The 23,618-nt window shown below is 39.1% G+C and overlaps 1 protein-coding gene across 5 annotated transcripts in view; it reads right to left on the minus strand.

Annotated features, from left to right (window-relative positions):
• LOC134223649 (basement membrane-specific heparan sulfate proteoglycan core protein) overlaps positions 1-23,618 on the minus strand; it is a 417,670-nt gene that overhangs the window by 132,410 nt on the left and 261,642 nt on the right. The window contains exon 1 of one of the 5 annotated variants that reach the window (XM_062702839.1): positions 16,310-16,551. The exons of the other annotated variants lie outside the window; for them this stretch is intronic. Within the exon in view, the coding sequence (XP_062558823.1) occupies positions 16,310-16,376 (67 nt within the window). The 5' untranslated portion in view covers positions 16,377-16,551. Of the gene's footprint in view, positions 1-16,309; positions 16,552-23,618 lie in introns of those variants that run through there. 5 annotated transcript variants of the gene reach the window in all.

Below are 23,618 nucleotides of genomic sequence, written 5' to 3' on the forward strand. Positions count from 1 at the left end.
CCTGGAAATGTTCTATATGTAGATTATTGAATTTGGCATAAAATATAGTTTTTTTTTGCTGTAAAAACACAAAAATGCGGAAAGGCGATATTACATTTCGGATAGAGTTTTTTGACGTAGGACTACGTCTGTCTTTTTATATTGGGGTACACTACAGCCGTTTATCGATGGGTGCCTTGGAGATAATCGGAGTAATTTCACAATCGCTAGTTAAACAGAGATCAAGCGAACGGCCGTTCTCGTTCACAACTCCATTGATTTGAGATAGCCATACTATAATTGTCCAAAAGATTCGTGGCACCAACGTGAAAAGATAATCGTTCTAGGTCGGAGCCGTAAAAGCCGCTGTGAATTTGTGTCCACGCGATTCCCGCGAAGTTGAAGTCACCAAGTATCATCAATTCGTCGCAGGGAGCAGTTTTGTTTGACACAAATGAGAGAGATAAACTCCAAATCACGCGTCCGGTCTGGAGGAATGTAAAGTGCGCACTGCGCAGATAAACAATTGACGATCGACGAGTTGGATAGCGGCCCAGATTTGTTCCACGGCCTTCCAGGTATTGTCCTCAATAGCCGTCACTTTTAGCCTGGAGCTTACAGCGATAAGAACACCTCCTTCTGTGGATTTCCTACTGATGTTCGAATTGCGGTCGCAGCGAAATATTTGGTAACCATGCCCAAAAACATAACTTGAGATGGTTCTAGAATCCAGCCAGGTCTCAGTCAGAACGATTATATCGTAACAAAGATCGATAACGGCTAAGTGATAGTCGTCCAGAAGCCCGTTCATTCCGCCAACGTTTTGATAGTAAGGACGGTTAAAGAAAGTGGACATCTGTTTTTCAAAGGAACATGTTTATTTTGGAACAAATTCATACGGATGAATGACAATCAACATACATATGAGCGAATTCACGTGATTTTGAATATCTGCTTCTCTTCTCTGAAGAATGCTCGGACTTTTCTCTTGACACCTCCCATTAGATTCTGCACAACTTTTTTAATTTTTTTTTAATCTCTTTATTATAGAGGTTTGCAGCCGAGATCGAAGTGTGCCGCGCTCAAGATAGGTTGCGAAATTGATTCCCCTGTCAAATTTCTTTCCGCAGTAGATTTTTTGTGTGAACTAAAATTCTTTTTTACTTCGGAGTATCAGTATCGACTAAGGTGGTGTAGCGGCAAAACTATAGCGAGACGTGGCAAGGCTTGACGGCGGTGATTGAAGGGATGAAGGTCTGGGAATACGTGCTAATGGCAGGATCAATTTCTGGAAACTGGATAGAAACAGCAGTATACTGGCGAATCCTGGTGAGATCCTTCTAATATAGCTTTTTATACGTTTTTTTGTAAAGTGGCCCATTCACTACACCGGATTGTTTCCAATGGAGTCGATACTTATAACGATGCTTTGGTGGGGCTTGTTTTATTAGTGCGTATTGCTTCCATGACATTTGTCGACTGTACACAATTGCCCCAGCCTTTGTTTGAGATGGTGCCCACAGGAATTGCTTCTGATTAATTGTTTTGTGGTAATCCGGAGGATCCTCCAACAATCTGGAGTGCCCCTGAAATGGTCAGTTTGTAAAGTTCGTGAAATGGTCAGTGAACTTCGTCTCAGAAAAGCAGTTTTTTTTTCTAATTCTGTTTAGATTTATATTTCAACCGTTACTGTGATTGTTATCAAATCCCAATTGGCTTTCCGGAACAAAATGTGTATAATTCATAAATGTGCACCAAGCTAGTGAATTTTATTCTGATAGTCGTTGAGTTAGCAAATGATACAATTGAAATAATAGTGATAAGTGAGACATTAATCCAGCTTCGTTAATTTAAACAATTCTAAACTCCAATTGTTTAAATTGACGGACTGGATTAATGCAGGCACTATAGTTTAAATATACTTGCCATTAATACCTGCAACTTGTTAAATGAAATTTATTTGCCTACTTGACGGTACTGAGCTTTCATAACTTAGTTACATCGCAGTTTAAAGCTTTAGAGTTATGTGTAGACTTAATGATAAGTATATTTGAATAGACTTGAATTCTATTACACTTGATATTAATATTTTTTTCTAATATTACTTATTTGCTAGCTTTACACTAGTACTGACACAAGATGTCACGAGATGTTGCTGTTTTACTCTGCTGAATATATATTTTTAATAAGTGCAGTGCACTTTGTGTTTCAGTTTCACTATTTTTTGCAACCGAACACCTAATTGCCTTTTTCAGGCGCATGTTAATATTGTACTTCATTAAACAAAAAATGTGTAAAATACATGAGTTTAATATCTTAGCTCTATATTTTTACATATTTTCAAATTTAATATATTTTCGTATGCATATATTATGAAAAATATCAATAAAATATTTCATATTATTCTATTTTTATATACTTCAAATAATACATATGTATAAACAATAGTTGCCCCGGTTACTACTTTGACTAATAATTCAGTCATGACAGATAATTCGACCCCTCTTTCTCCAACAGCCTTTTCAAGTTAAATCTTGCCATTTTTCCCCTTATCTATCCTAAATATATAATCTTGACTCCACATGCTGAATCGGATATTGGAAACGCATTATTGTGTCCTCAGATATCTTCCGGTATTCACAATTACAATGTAAACTAGTATGAAAGTATGAATTTTAAATTTATCAGGCATTTCGCTTAGATCACAATAATGCACATTCAACTCACCTGCTGGAGTTCTTATACAAAATTATTTCTGACCCAAGGAACATAAATGCATCCACTGTTTCAAAAGTCCCATTTTTGCTTACTCGAATTAAATTCTGTCTGAATTTTGAACGGATTTTTTTTTTCGAATTCCGAGTGGAGTTCTGTTTAAATACCAACGGAAGTTCTTTCAGAGAGACTTTCAGCCCACGATCACAATATCACAGTATATAAATATATTTATTTTGGCCTTTGCTTGCCTTCTATTTTGACTATTTTTAAATCTTCCTTCTCATAGCCTATTTCAAATATATCTCTTTTGTCAACTATCTTCCTCGCTTTCCATTTTGTTAGTAGAAAATGCATTTTAGACATAGTTAATTCTTTGAAGAGTGGTAGAAATGATAGTACCTATTAAGTTGGTAAGAAAATAGATCAGAGTGCGTTTTTATATGATATGCAGAATGTTCGCGAGAATCAAAAACTTTTGATCTGCTTGTGCGGTCGATATGTGGATAGATTTTATTAATTGCAATGCTGTACTTGGAAACATGCCTCAGAGACGTTTATTTAGGAGTATCAAATTTTCTGTCAGAATTGAGTGGAAAAAGTAGATCATGTTTGTTTGTTGCTTGAAAAACAAATGTTCAGCATTCAGAGGTCACGTTCAGTCGTGATTTATTTAGTACGCAGAACGATCGGCCGGTCATGACCTAATTTGTTCTGCTTTGTGCGGTTAGCAGAACGATCGCCCGATCATCGAAATGTTGTTCTGATTTGTGCGGGTGAGTAAATTATTTAGAAAGTGAAGATGCAGTTCGCGTCAGTAAGCAGAACGATCGGCCGGTCATCGAAAATATTGTTCTGCTTTGTGCGGTTAGCAGAGAGATCGGCTGGTCATCGACAATTTTGTTCTGCCTAGTGCGGTCGGTAAATAAAATAATTAGTGTTCGTTCGATTATGTTTTGAATTGATCAAACTACACGCTATACACGGCATACCGTTTACCAAAACGAACCCTGCCACAATACCTACCCCATATATCCAACATCCCAGTGATTTCTCGTGGAAGTGCAGATGACTCGTCGGCTTCTATCAAAGCGAGTATCATGTCAACATTTTCCTACCCATTCCTTAATTGACCTGCATTCGGACACGGCCGGCGCTGGTATTGCTTTATTTTTGGGTCACCAGTTCTTACACATTGAAGATGATGTTAGTCCCAAACTTCATCTGTTGGTTCTCTGTGTAATTACAGCTGACCTGGCAATAACGGAGTAGCAACCGTGGGCGGTCAATCATGCTCATGCTCATGCTCATGCTTTATTATAGAGGTTTGCAGCCCTAGGCTGGCTCACCTCTTACTGCACAACTTCTTCCGTAACTTTTAATTGTGCCGCAGACCAAATTTTCTTGAAGCAGTCAACAGAGCTGGGGCCCTCCTTAGCCGTGCGGTAAGACGCGCGGCTACAAAGCAAGACCATGCTGAGGGTGGCTGGGTTCGATTCCCGGTGCCGGTCTAGACAATTTTCGGATTGGAAATTGCCTCGACTTCCCTGGGCATAAAAGTATCATCGTGTTAGCCTCAAGATATATGAATGCAAAAATGGTAACTTGGCTTAGAAACCTCGCAGTTAATAATTGTGGAAGTGCTTAATGAACACTAAGCTGCGAGGCGGCAATGTCCCAGTGTGGGGATGTAATGCCAATAAGAAGAAGTCAACAGAGCTTGCTTCTTTTCCATCTACCTTAAGATGCCGCGTAATTATTGCCCAGTATTTTTCGATTGGACGCAGTTCAAGGCAGTTTGGTAGATTTTTTGACAAAATCGACTTTTTCCTTCTTCAGCATCTATAACGTAGCAGAAGCGTAGTGAGCCGATGCCAGATCCAGCCAAAACAATAGCGAATCCGTATGATTTCGGTAGATGGAAGTCGTTTTTTGATACATTATTTTCTTAAATTTTTACCGTTGTTTGTGAAATATGGAGAACTCTTTAAGTCACAGGAGCAAATTGCTTGCCGTACCAAAACCTTTTCCTCATTTTTTTCGGTTCGGATATATCGCACGTCATCAGGCACATCTGTCCTCTGTTCTGTGTTAAAAAAATGTGGCCCTGGAAGTGTACTGGTGTCCAATTTGACGTATATCTCGTCGTCCATAAAAATGCACTGTACCATTTGTTCTGCGAGTTGGTAAACTGATCCGACCTATCGTTCGGAATTTCTAAGATTTTTCCAAATTGTTCAGGTGTGCTGCAAAAGTAAACAATGTCTTTACACACAGAGCGAAAATTACCAATTTTTCGTTAAGTTTTAACCTTGAACCATTCATAAAAAGGTGTCCACTTACTTTAATGAACAGTCCTTATATTGTGATGACGGATGATGCTGGCAGGACGACAGATGCACTGGAAAGCGAAGCACTATCAGATGCTGGAAGATTTACTTGCCGACAGATGGAGATCGGAAGCTCCCGTTTCCAGTCTCAAACACAGGACCGGGACGGACAGGTTGGTCGCTGGCAGCAATAGCTCGACTGTGCTGAGTGGATATGGAGCTTCCCCAATGCATGCAGCAGTCGTGCGTCCCAGTGGATGGCTGAATCGATGAACAACAGGCGCTTGACATGGTTCTGAGTGGAGTTCATTGATAGAAACAGGACACGATAATTGCTAAAAAGTTGAGACATAGGTAAACCAACGAATCACGTACATGCGTGATGTACGCAAGCACAGACATCAAAATCAAGCATCTTGCGGGTTTGAATTTAATCCTCAGTTTGAACAAGATTTCACGCAGAGCAGACGCAGTTCAGCGGACACCAGTAGCACGAAGGTGATGGAAGAATTTTAAATGGAAGACCATCGCATTATTGGTCCTGTAAAGAACGGATATATACTTTTCAAATTGGTCTATAAAATTTAAAAAAAAATGAACTGTGAAATGTGAATTCACTATAAACAAGTTAGTTCATTTTAAACCATTTGATGGGCTCGGTTAGCTCAAAATCATCAAAATATAAAAAAATAAATATATTTAAAACATGTTTTTTTTGTGGAAATTGAAATGGTCCTTACCAAATGTCACGCGTGATTTTTTGGAATGACAGGTCTCTTGCTCAATTGGAATGACACTATCAGTAAATCAGGACACTATCAGGAATTCCAAATGAACATTTTCTGTCTTTGTTTATAGCGTCTTTAGGTTGAACTTTTGAGTTTTTTACTTTGTTCGATTGCACCCATTTTCCTCCATGGCAACAAAAGGGCTAATTTCTGTTTTTAATTTTGCATTGTGACACTTCGTTCTTGCATCAAAAACACATGTGAGCAAAAGGCCTAACGGCAAATACTTTGAAAACATAACGGACGATGCAAACAGGCGATATTGACAAAAAGGTCGACAGCTGAGCATGGTATTTGGGCGAAAAGGATGTTATGAAAATATAAACATTTAAAATAATACCTACTTTTCAAACTACAATTGAAAAAATGTCATGGAGAACCCCTTTTTCTCGATATTGGCCCTTATGAAAAAAAAACTGTGTCAATTTCAGCTTTGCTGCTTCACATGCCACTTAGCATTAGCATTGAGTCATTCGCACAAATTTGTAGGTGGTACAAGCAAAGACTATTGTATTAGGGTAACATCACTTTCATCTGTTACCACATCTATTTATTTGGGGCTCATCACCAGATGGAAGGAATGTACTCTCCAATAGTCGTGATCTGTTCTGGCCACGTCTTTGCGAATGCTGAGGAAGGGGAAGGATGGTTAGTTGGACACCTACTCAAGAAAGATGCAGCGAACTGTACGACCTCTCATCAGTGTTTGTAAAAACTCAAATTCTCAAATCTCATCCACGATTCAAATCAAGCGCGAGGCAAACCTCACTCGACTCATTGCCCAGAGAATCGTTCATGATTCGACTCGCGATTTGCATCATTTTTGCGTGTTCTTCTTCGTTAAATTCATCGGAATAACTTTCTTTGCTTGAAACAATAGATAATAAATCCATACGTAAACATAAAATACGCTTCGATTGGGTTTTGACACTTTTTGGAGCGAAATCATTTTTCGGCGAATAAGTCTGTGTTGTCAGCACTTACAATTTGGACGTAGATATCTATTTTTCATAGCCATGTAGTTCAGTATTTTTAACTCATATTGTGTTTTTGACTACGAGAGAATTAGCTTTTGTACTGCAGGAAATAGCTGCAAAACGTTTTTTACGTGAATTGTGAAAATAACGGTAAGTTATGGCTACATTGCATACTACTTAGGTTATGTGAGGTATTGTTGACATGCGCGATATATTGCAAAACAAGTCAGGAAGGTCCAAAACCGACCCGCATTGCATTTTAAACGCTCTACTTGTTGAACGCAAGCGGCTAATAGATGGGCACCTACTTCGATAGAGATAGCACTTGGGAATGGAGCGATTGAAATTCTTTTACAAATATTCATTTTGCATGACACAAAAATGTCAAAATTAAAATTAACTAGATTGGAAAGTAATCTATATTGGCACTATGTATTATGTATCAGCACGTCTGCTCCAGAGGCACGTTCACCCCAATTTGGTAGCTTTGTGCCATCGCCTTCACATTTTCTTTTCATCAGGCACCTGACGAAATAGAGAGTGAAGAAAAAGAAAAGGAATGTGGATGGGAGAAAAAAGGTAAAGTTTGGGAAAGGGGACCTTGAAGAAGGCATACAATGCATAAGTTCCATAATCGGATTCAAAACTATCGCAGGCAAATGATTCAACGCGTTGAATATTTGCCATGTGATAGTTAAGTCGACAGTGCCCTGTCAAGACCTTGACTAAGACACTACAATTCTGCTTAGACATATTAGCTAATTAGTTTGCTACTACCGGAGCTGGCTCCCGGATGTACAATTTTGTTTGGCTTCATGTATCCAAGCTACTCCAATGCCGTTTGTGCTGAGTGGCAGCATAAGCGTTAATCAAAAGCTTCGCCCAACACTTAGATATTGAAACAGTTAATTCAGGACATGTTATTTTCCAGTGTGAACTAACTCATCAGCCAATTCGTTTACAGCTGTGGAAAAATGTCCAGGTACTCATATAAGGTCAAAAGTAATAACAGATTTCATTTTTTTTAAATTTCTTTATTAAAGTGATTTTTTAAATAATTATAAAGTTCATCACTTTCACAGATTTCAGTTTCTCAATTTGAGTATGGCATGCGATTTTTAACTTTGACTTTGAGTTTGCCGATGCCAGAGCTTTAATAGCTGCTTGGCTATCGGAACAGAAGTATATTACTTCTCCCATAATGTTGTGCTGCAGTGCGGATTGCACTCAACATATAATGGCAAGTATTTTTCTGCTTGGAAGACAGTACAGTGTCTACCTGGTAAGTGGGGCGGTTTCAATTTCAGCTAACGCGAATAGACGCCTGCACCTGCTCTACCTTCGAGGAGGAAGCCGTCAGTATAACAAACTATGCTTTTCGATATACTTCTCTTTAATAGCCAGATGTATACTCTGCAGGCGTTGGAAATTTTCGGGACAGGACAGAACGTGTGGAAAAGCGGGCATCGAGTGGCTACCTTCTACCAAAGCTGTGACACCACCAATGAACTTTATAGTGCTGAGCAAGATGTGCCAACGATCTATGCAAGGAAGGATAAAAGGCTGTTTATTCAACTATAGCATCATCAACGTGCATTTTAAACAATTTTGATTTAAAGTCTCTAATGGCTTTTAAAAGCAAGTTAAGATCACAATTTGAGCGGTATTTGGAAAAGTTTTTTGTTTACGCATAGAAAATTAATTCTCGGGCTCGTATCCTCGAAATATCGAAATCAGTCGCCAAAACTGGTGCTCTTTCAACGGTGATTGTTCTCTCACGATAATTACAAGCTATGAGACAAGTGAAACTGAAAAAATAGCGGTTTTACAATATCATTTGGAATTTTTGTTTGGTACTGTGCAAACTTCTGTAATTGGAGAAAGCAGTTACATGATATGAATACATACTTGTATATTATTATGCGTCCCAAAATATTCATACATTATGCTGCACATGTTAATTCATTCTGAATTCTGCTTACGATTTTCCACTTCAGTTAGTTGTTTAATTTCCGGAGCTGTATATTATAATTCCAAATAAAGGAAAGGTACTATCCACTGAGTGGAAATCAATTCATTTGAGCATTCAGAATGAGGTGTCTTATTTACCATCGAAGTAGAAACAACTATGAAAAGACAATTTTCGTTCTTAAGCCATTGTATAAATAAGGTTCATAGTGATTAATTTAAATATGAAATGCTTTTGTTCGTATGCCAAAAATTGCCACTACTGCAAGGTGCGACAATAAATAAATGTGTTTGTTGACTTAACTCAAACTCAATAAAACAAAAATTCAGTGTAATTGATAAAAGCCTTAGCAACAAAGACAGTTCCATCTCAAAACCGTGCATATTAGCTTCACTGATCAAATTCGCATCCTCTGAAAGCGGGAACAAAAAGACGAGAAATACTTTTCTTCTAGCCGATTGAATTACAGCGAAATGTTGTGTTTCTCACCCCAGACGCAAACACATGCTGCAACACCAGCAAAAACTGATCCAACTGTTGTCGGATAACTGATGCTGTTTTGGCTCTTCACGTTGTTGTATGCGCCTCGTCATGTTACCTAGCCGTTCTCAAATAAAAGCTGATGGATGCTTTCCCGAAAGCGAACATTGGAAGCGCACCGAAACTAGCCAAGGTTTCTACGTGGGTGAGGTATGATGTGTGTATTTGGCTGAGGTGCTGCCGTCGGTGCATGTTTTCTGCTTCGATAAAGGTTCCCGCTGCATGGAGCACGGTTCACTATTTCCGAGTAACGGTTCTGCAAAAGTAACATTTGTATTCTGAGAAAGATTTTTCACAATATTTTTTTTTCTTATGAATGCTAATTATCCATTTTAAAATCCCCATTCTGAATACACTTTATAATGTCGAAGCTGAAACTGAATAATTTTTATTATTTTAATTTATTCGAACTTTTTTGCCATGAGGAGGAATTGAAAGTGCAATCAAGTCGTGGGTGCTACCCACCCCATATTATTTCTACATGGATGGTTTTAATAAGTCAGAGGATACTAATAGTTATGTAGAAGTTGCAGTATAAATTTATTAAAGAGGGTGTTGGATTATTTGGGACGTATATTACTAGAGGTTGAAAAACTCTCACCTACCGGCTACAACAGGTGAAAATGTGGAGTAAAATGAGCATGGAAAAAGTTTAATCTTTTGCTGTTGATCCAGAACTGAATTTATCCTGGTTTAGATTCCAACCAACCGTACGATTTTAAAAATTGAAACCAGCATAATCATAAAAGTGTTCCTATTTGGCGACTATTAATTCGTGTCGTAACAAATTTATCATTTAGTGTATTGTCAAAAGACAGTAAAATAACATTTAAATTACTACTCAACACAAACGTACGGTAGTCAGTTTGACAACATGGTCTTTTCCCGCTCGTTGCTGATCGAAAAAGGAGTAGCCGGTGCAAGTTTTGGCCCAGTGATTTTTATTCGCCCCTGTTCACTTCTGTAATATGAAGAGACTTTTAGATCAATTCGAAACCGGGCTTCGAATGATTTTTCGTTGTCACATGTTTGTGTGTGTATTTTTTGTTATTTAAAGCGTCGAGCTGCCGAGTGGCCACGTGATGCTTTTGTCGAAAACGAACATTACCTCCACTAGCTTTTGGGGTTCCTAAATTTGATGGATAGCGACTCGATGACGATGCTTAGGACATCCCACTGATGCAAAGGGCCAATGGAATACTGTTTGAAGTGTATGGGCAACAAAAACAATCAACCAAACTAATGTCAGCGGGAGTTGAGTAGCTATTCGCGCGACTGAAGTGAACTTAGATGCTCTACCTAGCGAATCAACTTTGATCATAGAGCAGCGTAATTCGATGATCGTAATTCGACTGTTTTCAGGCCAGGTTATTGAAATGAAAAGCATTCATTCCATGTACGGTTGCTGGCTGTCATTTCTGGTGGGAATCAGTTCCTACTTGCATGTAAAGATGTCGAGATCGAACTAATACCTTTTGGTGGATTAAAGTGTGATAGCTTGAGTGCAAAGAAGAATCGGAATAATAAAAAAAATAAAATGAAGAAAAAAAATCAAAAAAACTCCTCGGATTTGTTAAAGAATGTTCTGAAAATCCTCGAAATCATCCGATTTTTTTTGTTGACCCCCTACAAATTTAATTTTTGGGCAAAAAATCTGAAGGTGGAGGAGACATAATTGTCTTTAAATATTTGTATCGGCCTTATAGAATTAAAAAAAAAATAGTTCCCAGATTATACAACTGATTGATTTTGTTATCCTTCTAGATAATGAAAAATGTTCACTCTAATTTCCGTAATGTTTGCTATCAATGCATAGAATTTTAAAAATTCTCGACATGATACTTTATTTATTCTTTTTACTTCGAAGCTTCGAAGCAGTTTTTTAAGGTATTTGTAACTGTGGAGCCCTCCTTAGCGTGGCGATTAGACGCGCAGCCACAAAGTAAGACCATGTTGAGGGTGGCTGTGTTCGATTTTCGGAAAAAATTTGATTAGAAACCTCGCAGTTAATAACTTTGGAAGTGCTTATAAAAACTATACTGCGAGGCTGCAATGCTCCAGTAGGGAATGCAATGCCAACAAAGAAAAAAAGAAGGATCTGTTTGATTCGTTACCTAGTTAAATGTTTTGAAACATTTTTAAATTTCTAAAACATTCCTAAACATTTCAAGGTGGTAGCATCGAAAAAAGGTGAACAATGATAATCAATTCATAACAAATAATCGCACCGCTTTATTCCGTCCCATTATATCGATTAAAATGCTTTTAATTCCTGTCATGCTTGGATTTTATTTAAAACAATTGATAGCACGCAACTATGGCCTATGCCCTTTGTTTGCATGCGGTGTCTATAATTCAAAGACAGTAAACTGTATCATTCGTGTACCAAATAGGAAACAAATCCGTGCTCAATGCCGTGCATTTTTTGTTCATCCTGCCTAATGGAATCGGACACCGTGAAACACGTTCCACGACGGCCCTGCTCCTGAAGCATTACGCCCTGTTGGTAGGCACCGCCGCGGCTCATTGAAATAAACCATTTCCCCCAAAGTACCAGCCAATCAATCTAGCGGCATCGTGGTATCAATCAGAATTGTAGTAGCGTGTGGAATGCGTTTCTGTCTCACTGAGGAGATTTTTTCTCGCCATATTGGTGGTGGCTTTGAAACAATCGGGACATGTGTGTTAAAACATTTACTGGCTAGTGAACTGCACAAATCTGGTGGATTTTTACGACTAGCAAACAAATTGCCCCAACAAGGACGACGACGCATGCTTCAGCGTGTGATTGTGCAGTTTCGCGTTAAAATGACATCAGGTAGCTGCTGGCAATGGGAATGGGCCACGTCAGGACGTATTGTGCTGGATTAGAGAAAATAAATTGATTTCGAGACATTTTAAACGACGGGACATCGACATGGGACGGAATTGGAAATTAAATTGGGGCTTACATTTTTGTTATTTTTGCACGTATTTCGAGATGGCCTTACTGGTAATTGTGGTAGTTTTTTAATCTATCGTTTATTTGGAAGGCTCATTTGAATTGTGGTAGTTGTAGTGTAGATATAGTGTTAATGTGTCTGGTTGTCTCCAATAGCCTTGCGAGCAAAGGCGTAGGATTGCCAATCCGGAGACGGCGAGTTCGATTCTCGGTCCGGTCTAGGATGTTTTCGGGTTGGAAACTTTCTCGACACCCTGGGCATAGTGTATCCATTGTACTTGCCACACTAGATACATACTCATGCAATAGCGGGCATAGAATGCTTTCAATTAATAACTGAGGAAATGCTAATAGAATACTAAGTTGAAAAGCAGTTCCAGTTGGAATGTAGAGCCATTGAAGAAGAAGAAGCGTCTGGTTGTAAGCTTATGAACCCATTCAAAACACACTCAAAAAGGAGCAAGGGAGGGATCTGGCTCTCCTCAGACCCACTTTGTGGCCCTCTCCATAAAATATGAAAAACAAATTCCAAAATAGTAAATTTTCATCGCAAAATGTTGAGTCCAGGTAATATAGATTTCAGATTTTCATTGCCAATCTCTTTTATCGCCATTAATTAATTAATTAAATGTTGGCCATTGAATGATTAATTAAGTGCTTGCAAAGCTTGACAACATTATAATTTATTGATTGTGCCAAGCTCAAAAACAAGATTGTTTGAAAATATACAGCTGGCAGTTAGCAGCTACGGTTAGAATATTGTTCAATTACAACTTCATAAACAATCGACTGACTGTCTACAATCTACATACAACCGATCCTTTTTTACACGGGGGATGCGTCCGTTTCAGTTCAAAATCTGAAAATCCGTGTAAAAAAAGTTTTATGATTTCTCGACGAATCATGCGAAATGGAGCAACTTTCCAAAAATTTTGTATGGGATTTTTTTTACACGGCCGTGTAAAAAAAAACGTGTAAAAACAGAATCGGGTGTATATGATTGGCCCTCAATCCTCATGCTTGTATGCTCTTTAATCCGGCCAATGAGAGTTCAAACATTTTTTTTTCATAAACCTTCCCAAAATAGATATTAGAGATTGCATTCTTTTTAAATATAATTATAGATTAGAGACTAGAGTCAAACAGCTGATCAAAATTCTTTTAAAGTTTTAAGTAGAATGTCCTTTCAGGAACATGTTGGCGATCTCCGATACCGAGCCTGCCTCTAGTTCGCCATTTGTCATAGAAGTTTGGAGGCCTGATTGTTTGCGCTTGTTATTAACGTAACCCCAAAAAATACTCATCGTTGGCTACATAAGGGACCCCATACACGCTCCGACATGTACAACTTTGACTCCACCCCTAGGAAATTTGGTTCGGTCGGAGTAAGCATTCGTACAACATTCCAGCATTCGTACAACTTGCCCACAGACGCTCCGATTTTACTCCGACCGAACCACATTTCCTAGGGGCGGATTCCAAGTTGTACAACATGTCGGAGCGTGTATGGGGCCCCTAAGCGATTCGCGTTTCGTCAGTGCGGTATCTGCTAAAAAAAAAAAAAAACAAACAACCATGCGTTCACCATTATTTTACATGCAATTGAGTCATTCTCAAGAAGTGTAATAAATTGTCGCTAAAAAATGCAAAAAAACAAGCATCAAAAGAGAATTGCGATAAGTCTTTGTTCTCATCTGCAGAGGATAGGGGAAGAGGCCCCAAAACGCCCCCCGGAGGCAAAACGCCTTTTGGGTATTCCCTCATATTTACCGTATTTGGCATGGCCGTAACAAAACTAGACCTAAAATTATGTAGGTTTGGCGTAAAAATTGTCAAAATTAAAGATAGGATGGTTGGAAAAACCGAAATTTTCCATATTTCGATGAAACATCTAACATTTCGGCGAGGCAAAAAGCCCTAGGGGAACTAACTAACAATGTACTATGCTGCCGCTAACCGCAAGTCGAGCACATCTGTATATGGAGCCCACTTCCATACTAGAATGCTGACTCGCCGACGCGTGGTGCCTTGTGCCATAATAGCTGCCAACTAGAAGGCGTTTTGCCTCATGAGTTTTCCGGCAGCGAAATATCACCACTTTTTTGACATGTGAATATTATCAATATTATTGAGATTTTCTACAATTTTTAGATGGCATCAGTTAGCTATATTGCTTAACTGTTGCATAAGGTAAAAATACCCATGAAAATCGTTACAGCTAAGACATTAAAGCAGTCTTTGCTTAGCTAGGGCATATTGCCCCTCCTTCCCCTAAATACAATGTTGCATTCCATTGTATCGCCAACAATTATGAAGAGGTAATTGTTGTGAACTTTTCAAACTGCCAACTTGTATATTTCAGAAGTAAAACACAAATCAAGTCAACAGAAGTTTATGTTTAAAACTTTGATAAGTGATACTTATTTAACCAAAGACATCATCGGGAAACGACCACTTCTCTAAATGCGCGGCAGGCGATCATTGTCCTATTCTGTTGCAGTTTGGGACAAACGCTTGTTGCGAGTTGAGGTTGTCCCATTAATTACATTTTGGTTGAGGTTGTCCCTGGTCATTTTATACAACCATTTTTTAAATGCGTACGAAAGTCATGAAAACCTTCTTGTTATTAATAGGAGAAATTTGTGAAATGTAGCTGGTTTTATAAGTTTGCATCTAAACGTTGAAAGGATCCATAAGTAAAGTAAGTTGAAATGGTTCTGTATTCTTGTTTATATTGGTGAAAACATCGAAAAAGCTTAAGGGGTGCATTTCTCCCCTACCTGATACGTAATGGTCTTGCTTTGTAGCAGCGCATCTTACCGCTAGGCTAAAAAAAAGGGCCCAGGGCGTACTTTAATCTGCCTATAAAATCAACACAGCTTATTGAAGTGATTTAAGAACACTCTAAATACATGTTCAACGGCTCGTAAACTTATTGCAAAGAAGTCCAACATGTATTTAAAGTTGTTTTTATTTATTTAAAGTTGTTGATCATAATACCTGATTTTACAGTTTGTGTTTGAGTGATAAAACGGCCTACTTTTCCATATCAACGAAATGGGTGCTTTAATGAACATTATGCAACTCAAATGAGTTGCATAAAATCCATTATAGCACTAATATGGGTGCTATAATGAAAAAACAAAATTAGAACAATAGTTACATGACCTCATTTTGCTCAATTAGCTTAGGTGAGTGTTCAAATAGCGCATTATCTGTGTTGCGTAATAAATCAAATAGTTTGACTGACATGATTTCAAAATTCTCCAAAGGCAGGTTTATCTATCGCTTCATGGTTTGTCGAGCATGCACTGTGGCACAATAACATGGCATCTGTTTGTTTTCTGCAGCAACATGATTTTTTGCAAAGCTAGATTTTTTCAGCACTCGTAGTATACGTAATATTCGCGCTGAAAAATCATTTTTTTGCAACTAGTTAAACAATCTATTATTTTTTGTTAAAATATTATCAAGCTTTGTAAATTAGATAAAGTGCTGCTTTTTTCGATATATTTTTCATGAATTGTTCAGCTCAGAATGTATATATGGATTCTATTTTCAAAGCTAAAATTATAAAAATCTGTTCATACATTTTGACAGACCTATGCTTGTTCCGTTCAACGCTGACAATTTTTAATTGACCTTGCATTAGTAATAAAATTATACGCTTGACATCATAATGCCAAACTTCGACACTGCTCTAAATATGGTTAATATTCATCTGCTTTCTGTCAGACAAGTGGTGAAGCTCAACTCAACGAAATGTAGCGTATCTGAAAATTCATTTAGGATACGGTGATACCAATTATTTGGTTACTGCTACAAGCGAATTTTCATATTTTACTACTTCTCTGGATATTTTGGATCTTCCAGCAAACAACAATATCCAGTCTTGATTTCAAAATAGTTAAAATAGTCCACATCGGATGAAAATTGTTGGTCATCTACGGGCGCATTTTAGACGGTCGCCTAAGGGTTTACTTCGTCGTGACAAAATTAAATTTAGATAATTCAAGTTTATTCATAAAGGGAAGTATATATTGGACAGTGTAAAAATAAATTTTAGTTACCTTGTGCGTAGACGGCATTCAAAAGCAGCAGAAAAGCCAGCAGTCTCCAAAGCTTGGGCGGACCCATTTCGCATAGGTCAAGCCCGCTTCCGGCTATTTTCACTGTTCACGCAGATCACTATTTCTTCTACCGGCACGGCACTTCCAATTTGAATCTATTTCTCGGTATACCGAAAAGGGTTTATCCTAATTATTTTGTCTCGCCTACCAATTCCACGAGCGGCCCAAGATGCAGCGGGGATCTGTGAATTTCAAAACACACACGATTCATACAGAAAACTATTCTTCCATCTTCAGCAACAGGTTGGTGGGCGATCCCTTTCGTTTAGCTTCTTGCACCCGAGGAAAGAGCACTTTCGTTCACACGTGCCAGCCACGGATTCATAATCACCATATTAAATGAGTTATGACAGGAACAGTTGTGGAGTGAGCGAGGTGTTGTGTTTATAATAGGGTGTATTGTGTTACGACTAATTAATATTAATAGTTTTCAAAATGCCCTTTTAAGCCACTCTGTATGTTTTTCTTTCCAGCTTGGAGGTGAGATGAGATTCGTTTATATTCTTCACAATATTTTTAATTCTGTTGTAAGCCAAACGATTCAACGGATACTTGAACATTTTGAGCACGTTTTCATTTTTGTTTTCCACAGTGTCACAAACCGTTGATGTGGTGTACAAGTTGTTGCTTTCCAAACAGTTCCATCAGTCAAAATCAGAGACACTAATTCTACACTAACTTATTTGTATAAAATAATGCTGCACACCACTTCCAATATGCTAATACATACGCGGCCGGCGGGCGCGACTTTCACTGTCGTAGTTGAATTGAAACAGATGGCAGCGGCCGTAACCCCTTCACAGTGCACGCATAATTTCTAATCTATTTCAATCAATCCCGATGCTGGCTCGTTTGGAGAATGAAGAGCGCATCCCCAGTAGCGGCAGAGCCTGTCAGTGACCGTTCGCTTATTCATTATCGCATCGTTTTCATTTGGTTGACGGCGATTGCTAACTTTAGAAAACATTGTGTTCATTGATTTACGGTGCGATGACAGATTATGATCCCGTTTGTGTAAAACGGAAAATTGTTGATAAATTAGTATGATGATCTGACGCACGCTAGCACAGTTGTCGCTTCACTTGTTTTTCGATAACATTTGATCTGATGACGTGATTTGTTATAGTTTTGTCGATAGCATGGCTTACCGTAAAGGAAATAACATTATAAGTTCCATAAATAAAAATATGACTTTCTATTGCTCAGCATTTCATCATATACTTAACAACACTTATCGCACATTTCATAAGTGAATGCAAATGAGTTCTATTCCCATTTTAATATAGTCCCATTTGAATATTTAAAAATTCACTGCATTTTTTGAAAAACTATCATCTCCCTAGTCTCCGATTAGAAGCGTTGTCTATCCGGAAATGGCGCGTTCGACTATTATACGATGTCTTTATTTTTTAGCCTTTATTCAAAGAAAATTTGAATTAAATTTAGTACTTAATCGACCTCCCACAGTTGCTACTCAATTAAGATCAGTTATTGCACAGAAACTGAACAGATGCTTGCTTGAGACTAAAACTCTTCAATGCACAAATACTGGTGATCTCAATTGTTAGGTCACAATTGCGCCTGGAGGAAATGATGATGAAGTCACGCGCGCTTTACAAGCCGAACATACCATTGCACATGCCAAGAGTTGTTAGCCTTGAACTCTCTCTATCTGGGCTCGAGTCTACAACTAATCCCTCTCAGGGTCGGCATGGACATGGGCTGATCAGGAAGAGCAAAACACACGTTTATCTATTTCACTACACTGGTCTATTTGATCGTAGGGCTTACTTACAAAGAGTGTGTTTGTGGTGAGTGTATGCCGGCCGGCGTGTGGGGGTCAAGGGAAATCAGCAGCGGTTAGCAGGCGATGGACAGCGGCGTCAGGGTCGAAACGGTGGCTAGCTTGGATGTTGTGGTGGGTGATGGTGCTTCTACCACATCTATTGCTTTAGGTAGCAATCATATCGGACTCGATGGCAACGGGTGTTCGTGCGCGGGATGATCCGAGCAATCCGACTCTCTCGGGTAGCGGACCTGGAGGGGCACTCAGGATTCTCCCAGCGAGGGGCTTTACAGTGGCCCGAATCTCCCTTGACTTGACCTGGATCGAGGGAACAGCGTATGCTCGATTTGGTTGACGGCAAGTTCTCGTGGAATGGTCGAAAATGCAGGGAATCTAGAAAAGATCCCAATGGGTCCTGCACGTGGTATCAGAAAGAGGGCCGAATTTTAGGTCTTTGCTATCAAGTCATGAAATATTATTTCATACCTGATTCTGCTGTTGGATACCTCGTAGGTATGTTATTTTCCAAACACAATGGCCTATTGTAAAAGATACTCAAACTTCGGCCTTTTTAACTTTGGTTTAAACTTGCACTGATCTTAATCGATTGGCGGTTCGTTTGGAAAAGACCTCCAAAATGGTTCCGAACTAGTGGCAAACCTCTCTTATTCCTCGTATCCCATCTTTCCCTTCCAATCTCCTTATCCATCCAAAATTTCCCGTTTTCTTCCCTTATTTGACCCCGATTATAGTGTAGCTTAATGTATGTCGGGTGGGTGTCTATACAATAATTGTGTGTTTGATTTGACCGTTTATTCTAAACTCTAGATATATAATTTTATTACCGCTTTTCCTTAATTTTAGGCGTCATTTACATTTGGCATTCTGAATTTCCGTTTAGTATGTTATACTATTATACTATTTAGTTTACAAATGTTTAATTTCACATTGATTCTTATTAGAAACAAACATTACTGATTATCAGAATCGATTTGACCCGAACAGCAGTATAGTGCAACTCTGCTGTTTCACTGTGTGGAGCACTCGCCTGCTGTGCTCAATTCTCTACCAGCTAGAACCTCTTCCATAGGGCAAAGAACCTAAACGGTAACACTACCCTACCGTCCCTTAAAAATAAAGTGAAAATAAAATTTTCGATTTATTTTAATCATTAATTCTAGTTTTCGAATTATCTCCACCCAGGTTTGAGCTGCTTCGCTATTCCAAGCTATTCGACTTTCACAGTACTAAGCAATCGATTATAATTTACCAAATAGTTTTATTATATCTACTCTTTAAACGTGCAATTGTTAAACGCTTTACGTTTTATCGGATCATTGAATTGGCTTTTATCTCCCAGAAATCTAAGCACACTCTTTGTGCTTAGTTTAAGAGATCTAATCTCTTCGACTCAGTGAGTTCATCAAATGGAGATGTTCTGCAATCGTTCTTTGGCAGGACTGAGAATCAGTTGGTTGGCTATTTGCTGTTGTTATTATTGTACGAAGGGTTCTACTGAAATTTAATGAGTGATTGAACAATTTGAAAATGTTGCTAGGTGCGTAACACAGACTGAACTAGTTCTTGGAAGGGTCTGCTTTATGAGTATTGGAAATGGGCATTAATCAGTGATAATCATTTGTCGGTATTATCCCAATATCGCGAATTACGCTCGAAGAAACATGAGAATATTGTTGTGACGAAATGGTGAGGATCTTCGAAGTAATCTGGATACTGTGTTCTACGTCCTGTCAAAACAATTACGTCTCATTTGCTCACTTTCGGCTTGCGACTGTGACCATGACTTTGGCTTTGGCTTTTCATCTATTTTATGACGTCTTCTAATTATGGTGGTGCTAACTTTATTATTGGTGCTATTATTACTAGAACTTCTAGAAACTACAAACTGCTGAAAATTCTATAGTACATCTGGAATCCCCGGCTTTAAATCAGCCGCAGAGAAAATCCCCAAATTCTTTCCTGTTTCATCCTCGAGTTCATAAGAACTAGTACCACGCTTGGAAATTATTTTGCAGGGTATGTAAGCGGGTCCTAGTTTCGAATTAAAGTTATCGACTGCAGATGACAAAGCAAAACTTCTACGATAAACCTTCTGCCCCACCTTGTAAGTTGGAGCTGGTTTTTGGAAGCGTAAATTATAACTTTTCGTACTCCGGTCGTGAGCTTTCTTAAGGTTTTTATTACCAAATCATGAACGGTTTTATCAATATTGAGCTTTTGTCCATGTCTCTCGTTGTCGGAGAGTTCTCGCGTCACTACATCCACCCGATGTTGGTCTCCCCTTGACACAATCTCGTGTCCAAACAGGATGCGATAAGGTGAGAACCCGGTTGAAGTATGAAGAGTGTTATTTAAAGTATGCTCAACTTCGGATATTTTTGTATCCCAAGTTCTCTGATCCGATTTGACGTAAGTTCGGATGCAAGAGTTGATAGTTCGATTTAATCTCTCTACGGGGTTGGCCTGACTATGATGTCGGGCATTAGCCCAGTGCACAACCCCGTGTCGTTCTAGAAACGTTTTAAACTCGTTACTGAGGAAGCTGCTTGCGTTGTCGGTGATCAAAATTTCTGGTACTGAGTACCTCCGAAACCAGTGTTCCTCCAAAAGTTTCGTTATTATGCTCGAACTAATCTTTTAACCGGAAGAAGTAACGTCCACTTCGAAAATAAGTCCATTAAAACTAAAGGTGACAATTGCCAGCCTTACTTCTGGGAAGTGACTGGATAAAGTCAATAGCCAAAATTTGAAAAGGCTTCGTCGAAATTCTTTGCATCCCCATTGGTGGGTGCTGTGAAACATTGAAGGTTTGCACTCCTTACACGTCTCACATTTTCAATAAATTTCCGAATAGTTAAAGCCATCCGTGGCCAAAAGTACCTTCTTCTCATGATGTCCAACAATTTATCGTACCCAATATGGAAAGCACTGTTGTGTTCCGCTCGAAGGATGCTTTCTCGAGATCCTTCGGGCACACAAAGTTTCCATTCGAAAACATAATCCAGTGATTCCGTTTTGGAAGGCACATACTTAAACAGTTTTCCGTTTTCTATTTTGAAATCTAGGTGGTCATCTGGATTGGATTCTACTTGCTTCAGTAGTGTAGAGTACCATGCGTCCTCCACCACAAATGCATCTACCGCGCGAGACAATGCATCGGGAATTATGTTGTCCCTACCACGACGATGACGAATTTCCATGTCGTAACCTTGGAGCTGAATGCTCCAACGACTTAGCCTTGAAGAGGTTCTCCATTTGCCTTTCATAATATGAGTCAAGGCAGAGGCATCCGTTACAACCGTAAAGTGCGTACCATCAATGTACGCTCTAAACTTCTCAATCGCGGAAAGCACTGCGAGCCCCTCTTTCTCCGACGCAGCATATGATTGCTGTGCGGGGGAAAGTTTTTGCGAAAAATATGCGATAATTTTCTCTCCTTCTTTCTGCTCTTGTGTTAACACGGCCGCAATCGCACAATCGCTTGCGTCCGACTGTATAACAAACGGCAGGTCAAAATTAGGGTTGCTAAGAACTGGTGCAGTAATCAAACACTCTTTGATTTTGGAGAAGGCTTCCTCTGCCATTTCATTCCATCGAATAGATTTTGCTTTATTTCGAAGCAAATTTGTCAATGGTGCGGTATACTCACTAAAGAGCGGAATAAACCGCCTGTAGTAATTGGCCATACCCAAAAATCTACGCAACGATCGGATTGAATTCGGCCTCTCATAGTTTATGATCGCCTCAATTCTCTCTGGGTTTGGCCGAAGACCATCAGTCGAGAGCATATAACCTAAATATGGTAGCTCTGTTAGGCAGAACTTGGACTTCTCCATGTTTACTGAGAGATTTGCTCTCTTCAATCGTTCAGCTACCTCTCGTAAGCTTTGAATGTGGGCCTCAAATGTTTCGCTCACCACGACAATGTCGTCAAGGTACACGAAAACCCTGGTTCCAATTCACCATATCCCAGAACCTCATCCATCAGCCTCGCCAATGTTGCTGGGCTATTGACGAGTCCGAAGGGTAATCTGGTGAATTGGAACAATCCTCTCCTAATATCGAAAATGCAGTGTACCTTCGTGAGACGGGGTCTAGTGGAATTTGCAAGAAGGCCTTAGTTAGGTCTATAGTTGACAAATATTTGCAAGACCCCAACCTACTAAGTATTCTGTCCTGGTGAGGGAGGGGATAGGCGTCTCTCTTAGTGCGTTCATTCAAACGCCGGGCGTCTAAACATAATCTTATCTCCCCGGTGGGCTTTACTACTGGTACAGTACTTAGAGCCCAATCACTCTTTGCCTTTTCGATTACCCCCTGAGTGATCATTTTGTCTAGCTCCTTGTTAATTTTCGACTGTATTTCTGGAGAAGTGGGGTAGGGATTGATGCGGATTGGCGGTGTGTTTGTAAATTCGTCTTTTATTTCTATCTTGTGAGATATCAACAGAGTTGTATCTAACACTTCCCCCTCCACTGATCCTTTAAACAACCCCTTCACTTCCTCCAGTATTTGTTTTTGAGATTCGCTCAATTCATCGTTCTCTTTTCCTACAACTGCGCTCAGCTCCGAAAGTTCAGCTGACTGGAGAACAGTTGGCTTAAGTTTGAAAACTTTCCAAAAGTCTTCATATCCTAAAATTAATCTTCGGTTCAAATTAGGAGCAATCAAAGTTGGGATGATGTGGCATTCGTTATTGAATGTTACGGGCAAATTAACGTAACCTTTTATTTCAACCAAAGCCCCTGAAGCGGTTTTTATATTAGTATTTGATGGATAAATTTTAATTTTAGCTCTCTCACTATTTTCATCGAACCCACCCCAAGGACGGTTCGTTGAGCTCCGCTATCAAGTAGACCGATCAGTTCTTTTCCCAGTATGCTTACTTTGACGAATGGTCGTGCGTCTCCGCTAACTTCAATGAAAATTTCATTGATATTATACTCATTGTCGTAATCTTGATCTGTAATTGGCTTAAAGCCATTTTGCAGTAATCTTGCTTTAATCTCATTGAGATGGGGAGGATTTTCTGGGAACGCATCGACTACCTCCTCTAAGCCGAGCTCCCTGCGTTTTTTGCACAATAGGGACAAGTTTTTGTGAGTACATCTGAAAAGCCACAGATACGACAGAATTTTCTTCGGTCTACTGAGCACTCTCCATAATGATGACCTTGTTGTCTGCAATTATAACAAACACCTATGGCAGGACGCTTGTATTGATCAACAAGTTGTTGCATCGTGCTTTTGTTGATCCTTCCATTGCGTTCCAGCCACTATTTGATTGTGTATGCCTACTCTCACCTAGTTTGGACTCAATATGCTCCATTTTGGCTTATTTGTGTCCCGCTCTTTACTAGCTTTATCCGCTTTGGAAAAGCATTTGGAGCTTTTCAAGCTTTTGTGAACCTATGATTTCATTCACTTGAGCGATTCTTGTACG

This window comes from Armigeres subalbatus, chromosome 3 (assembly GCF_024139115.2).
Source record: "Armigeres subalbatus isolate Guangzhou_Male chromosome 3, GZ_Asu_2, whole genome shotgun sequence".
Taxonomy (NCBI): Eukaryota; Metazoa; Arthropoda; class Insecta; order Diptera; family Culicidae; genus Armigeres; species Armigeres subalbatus.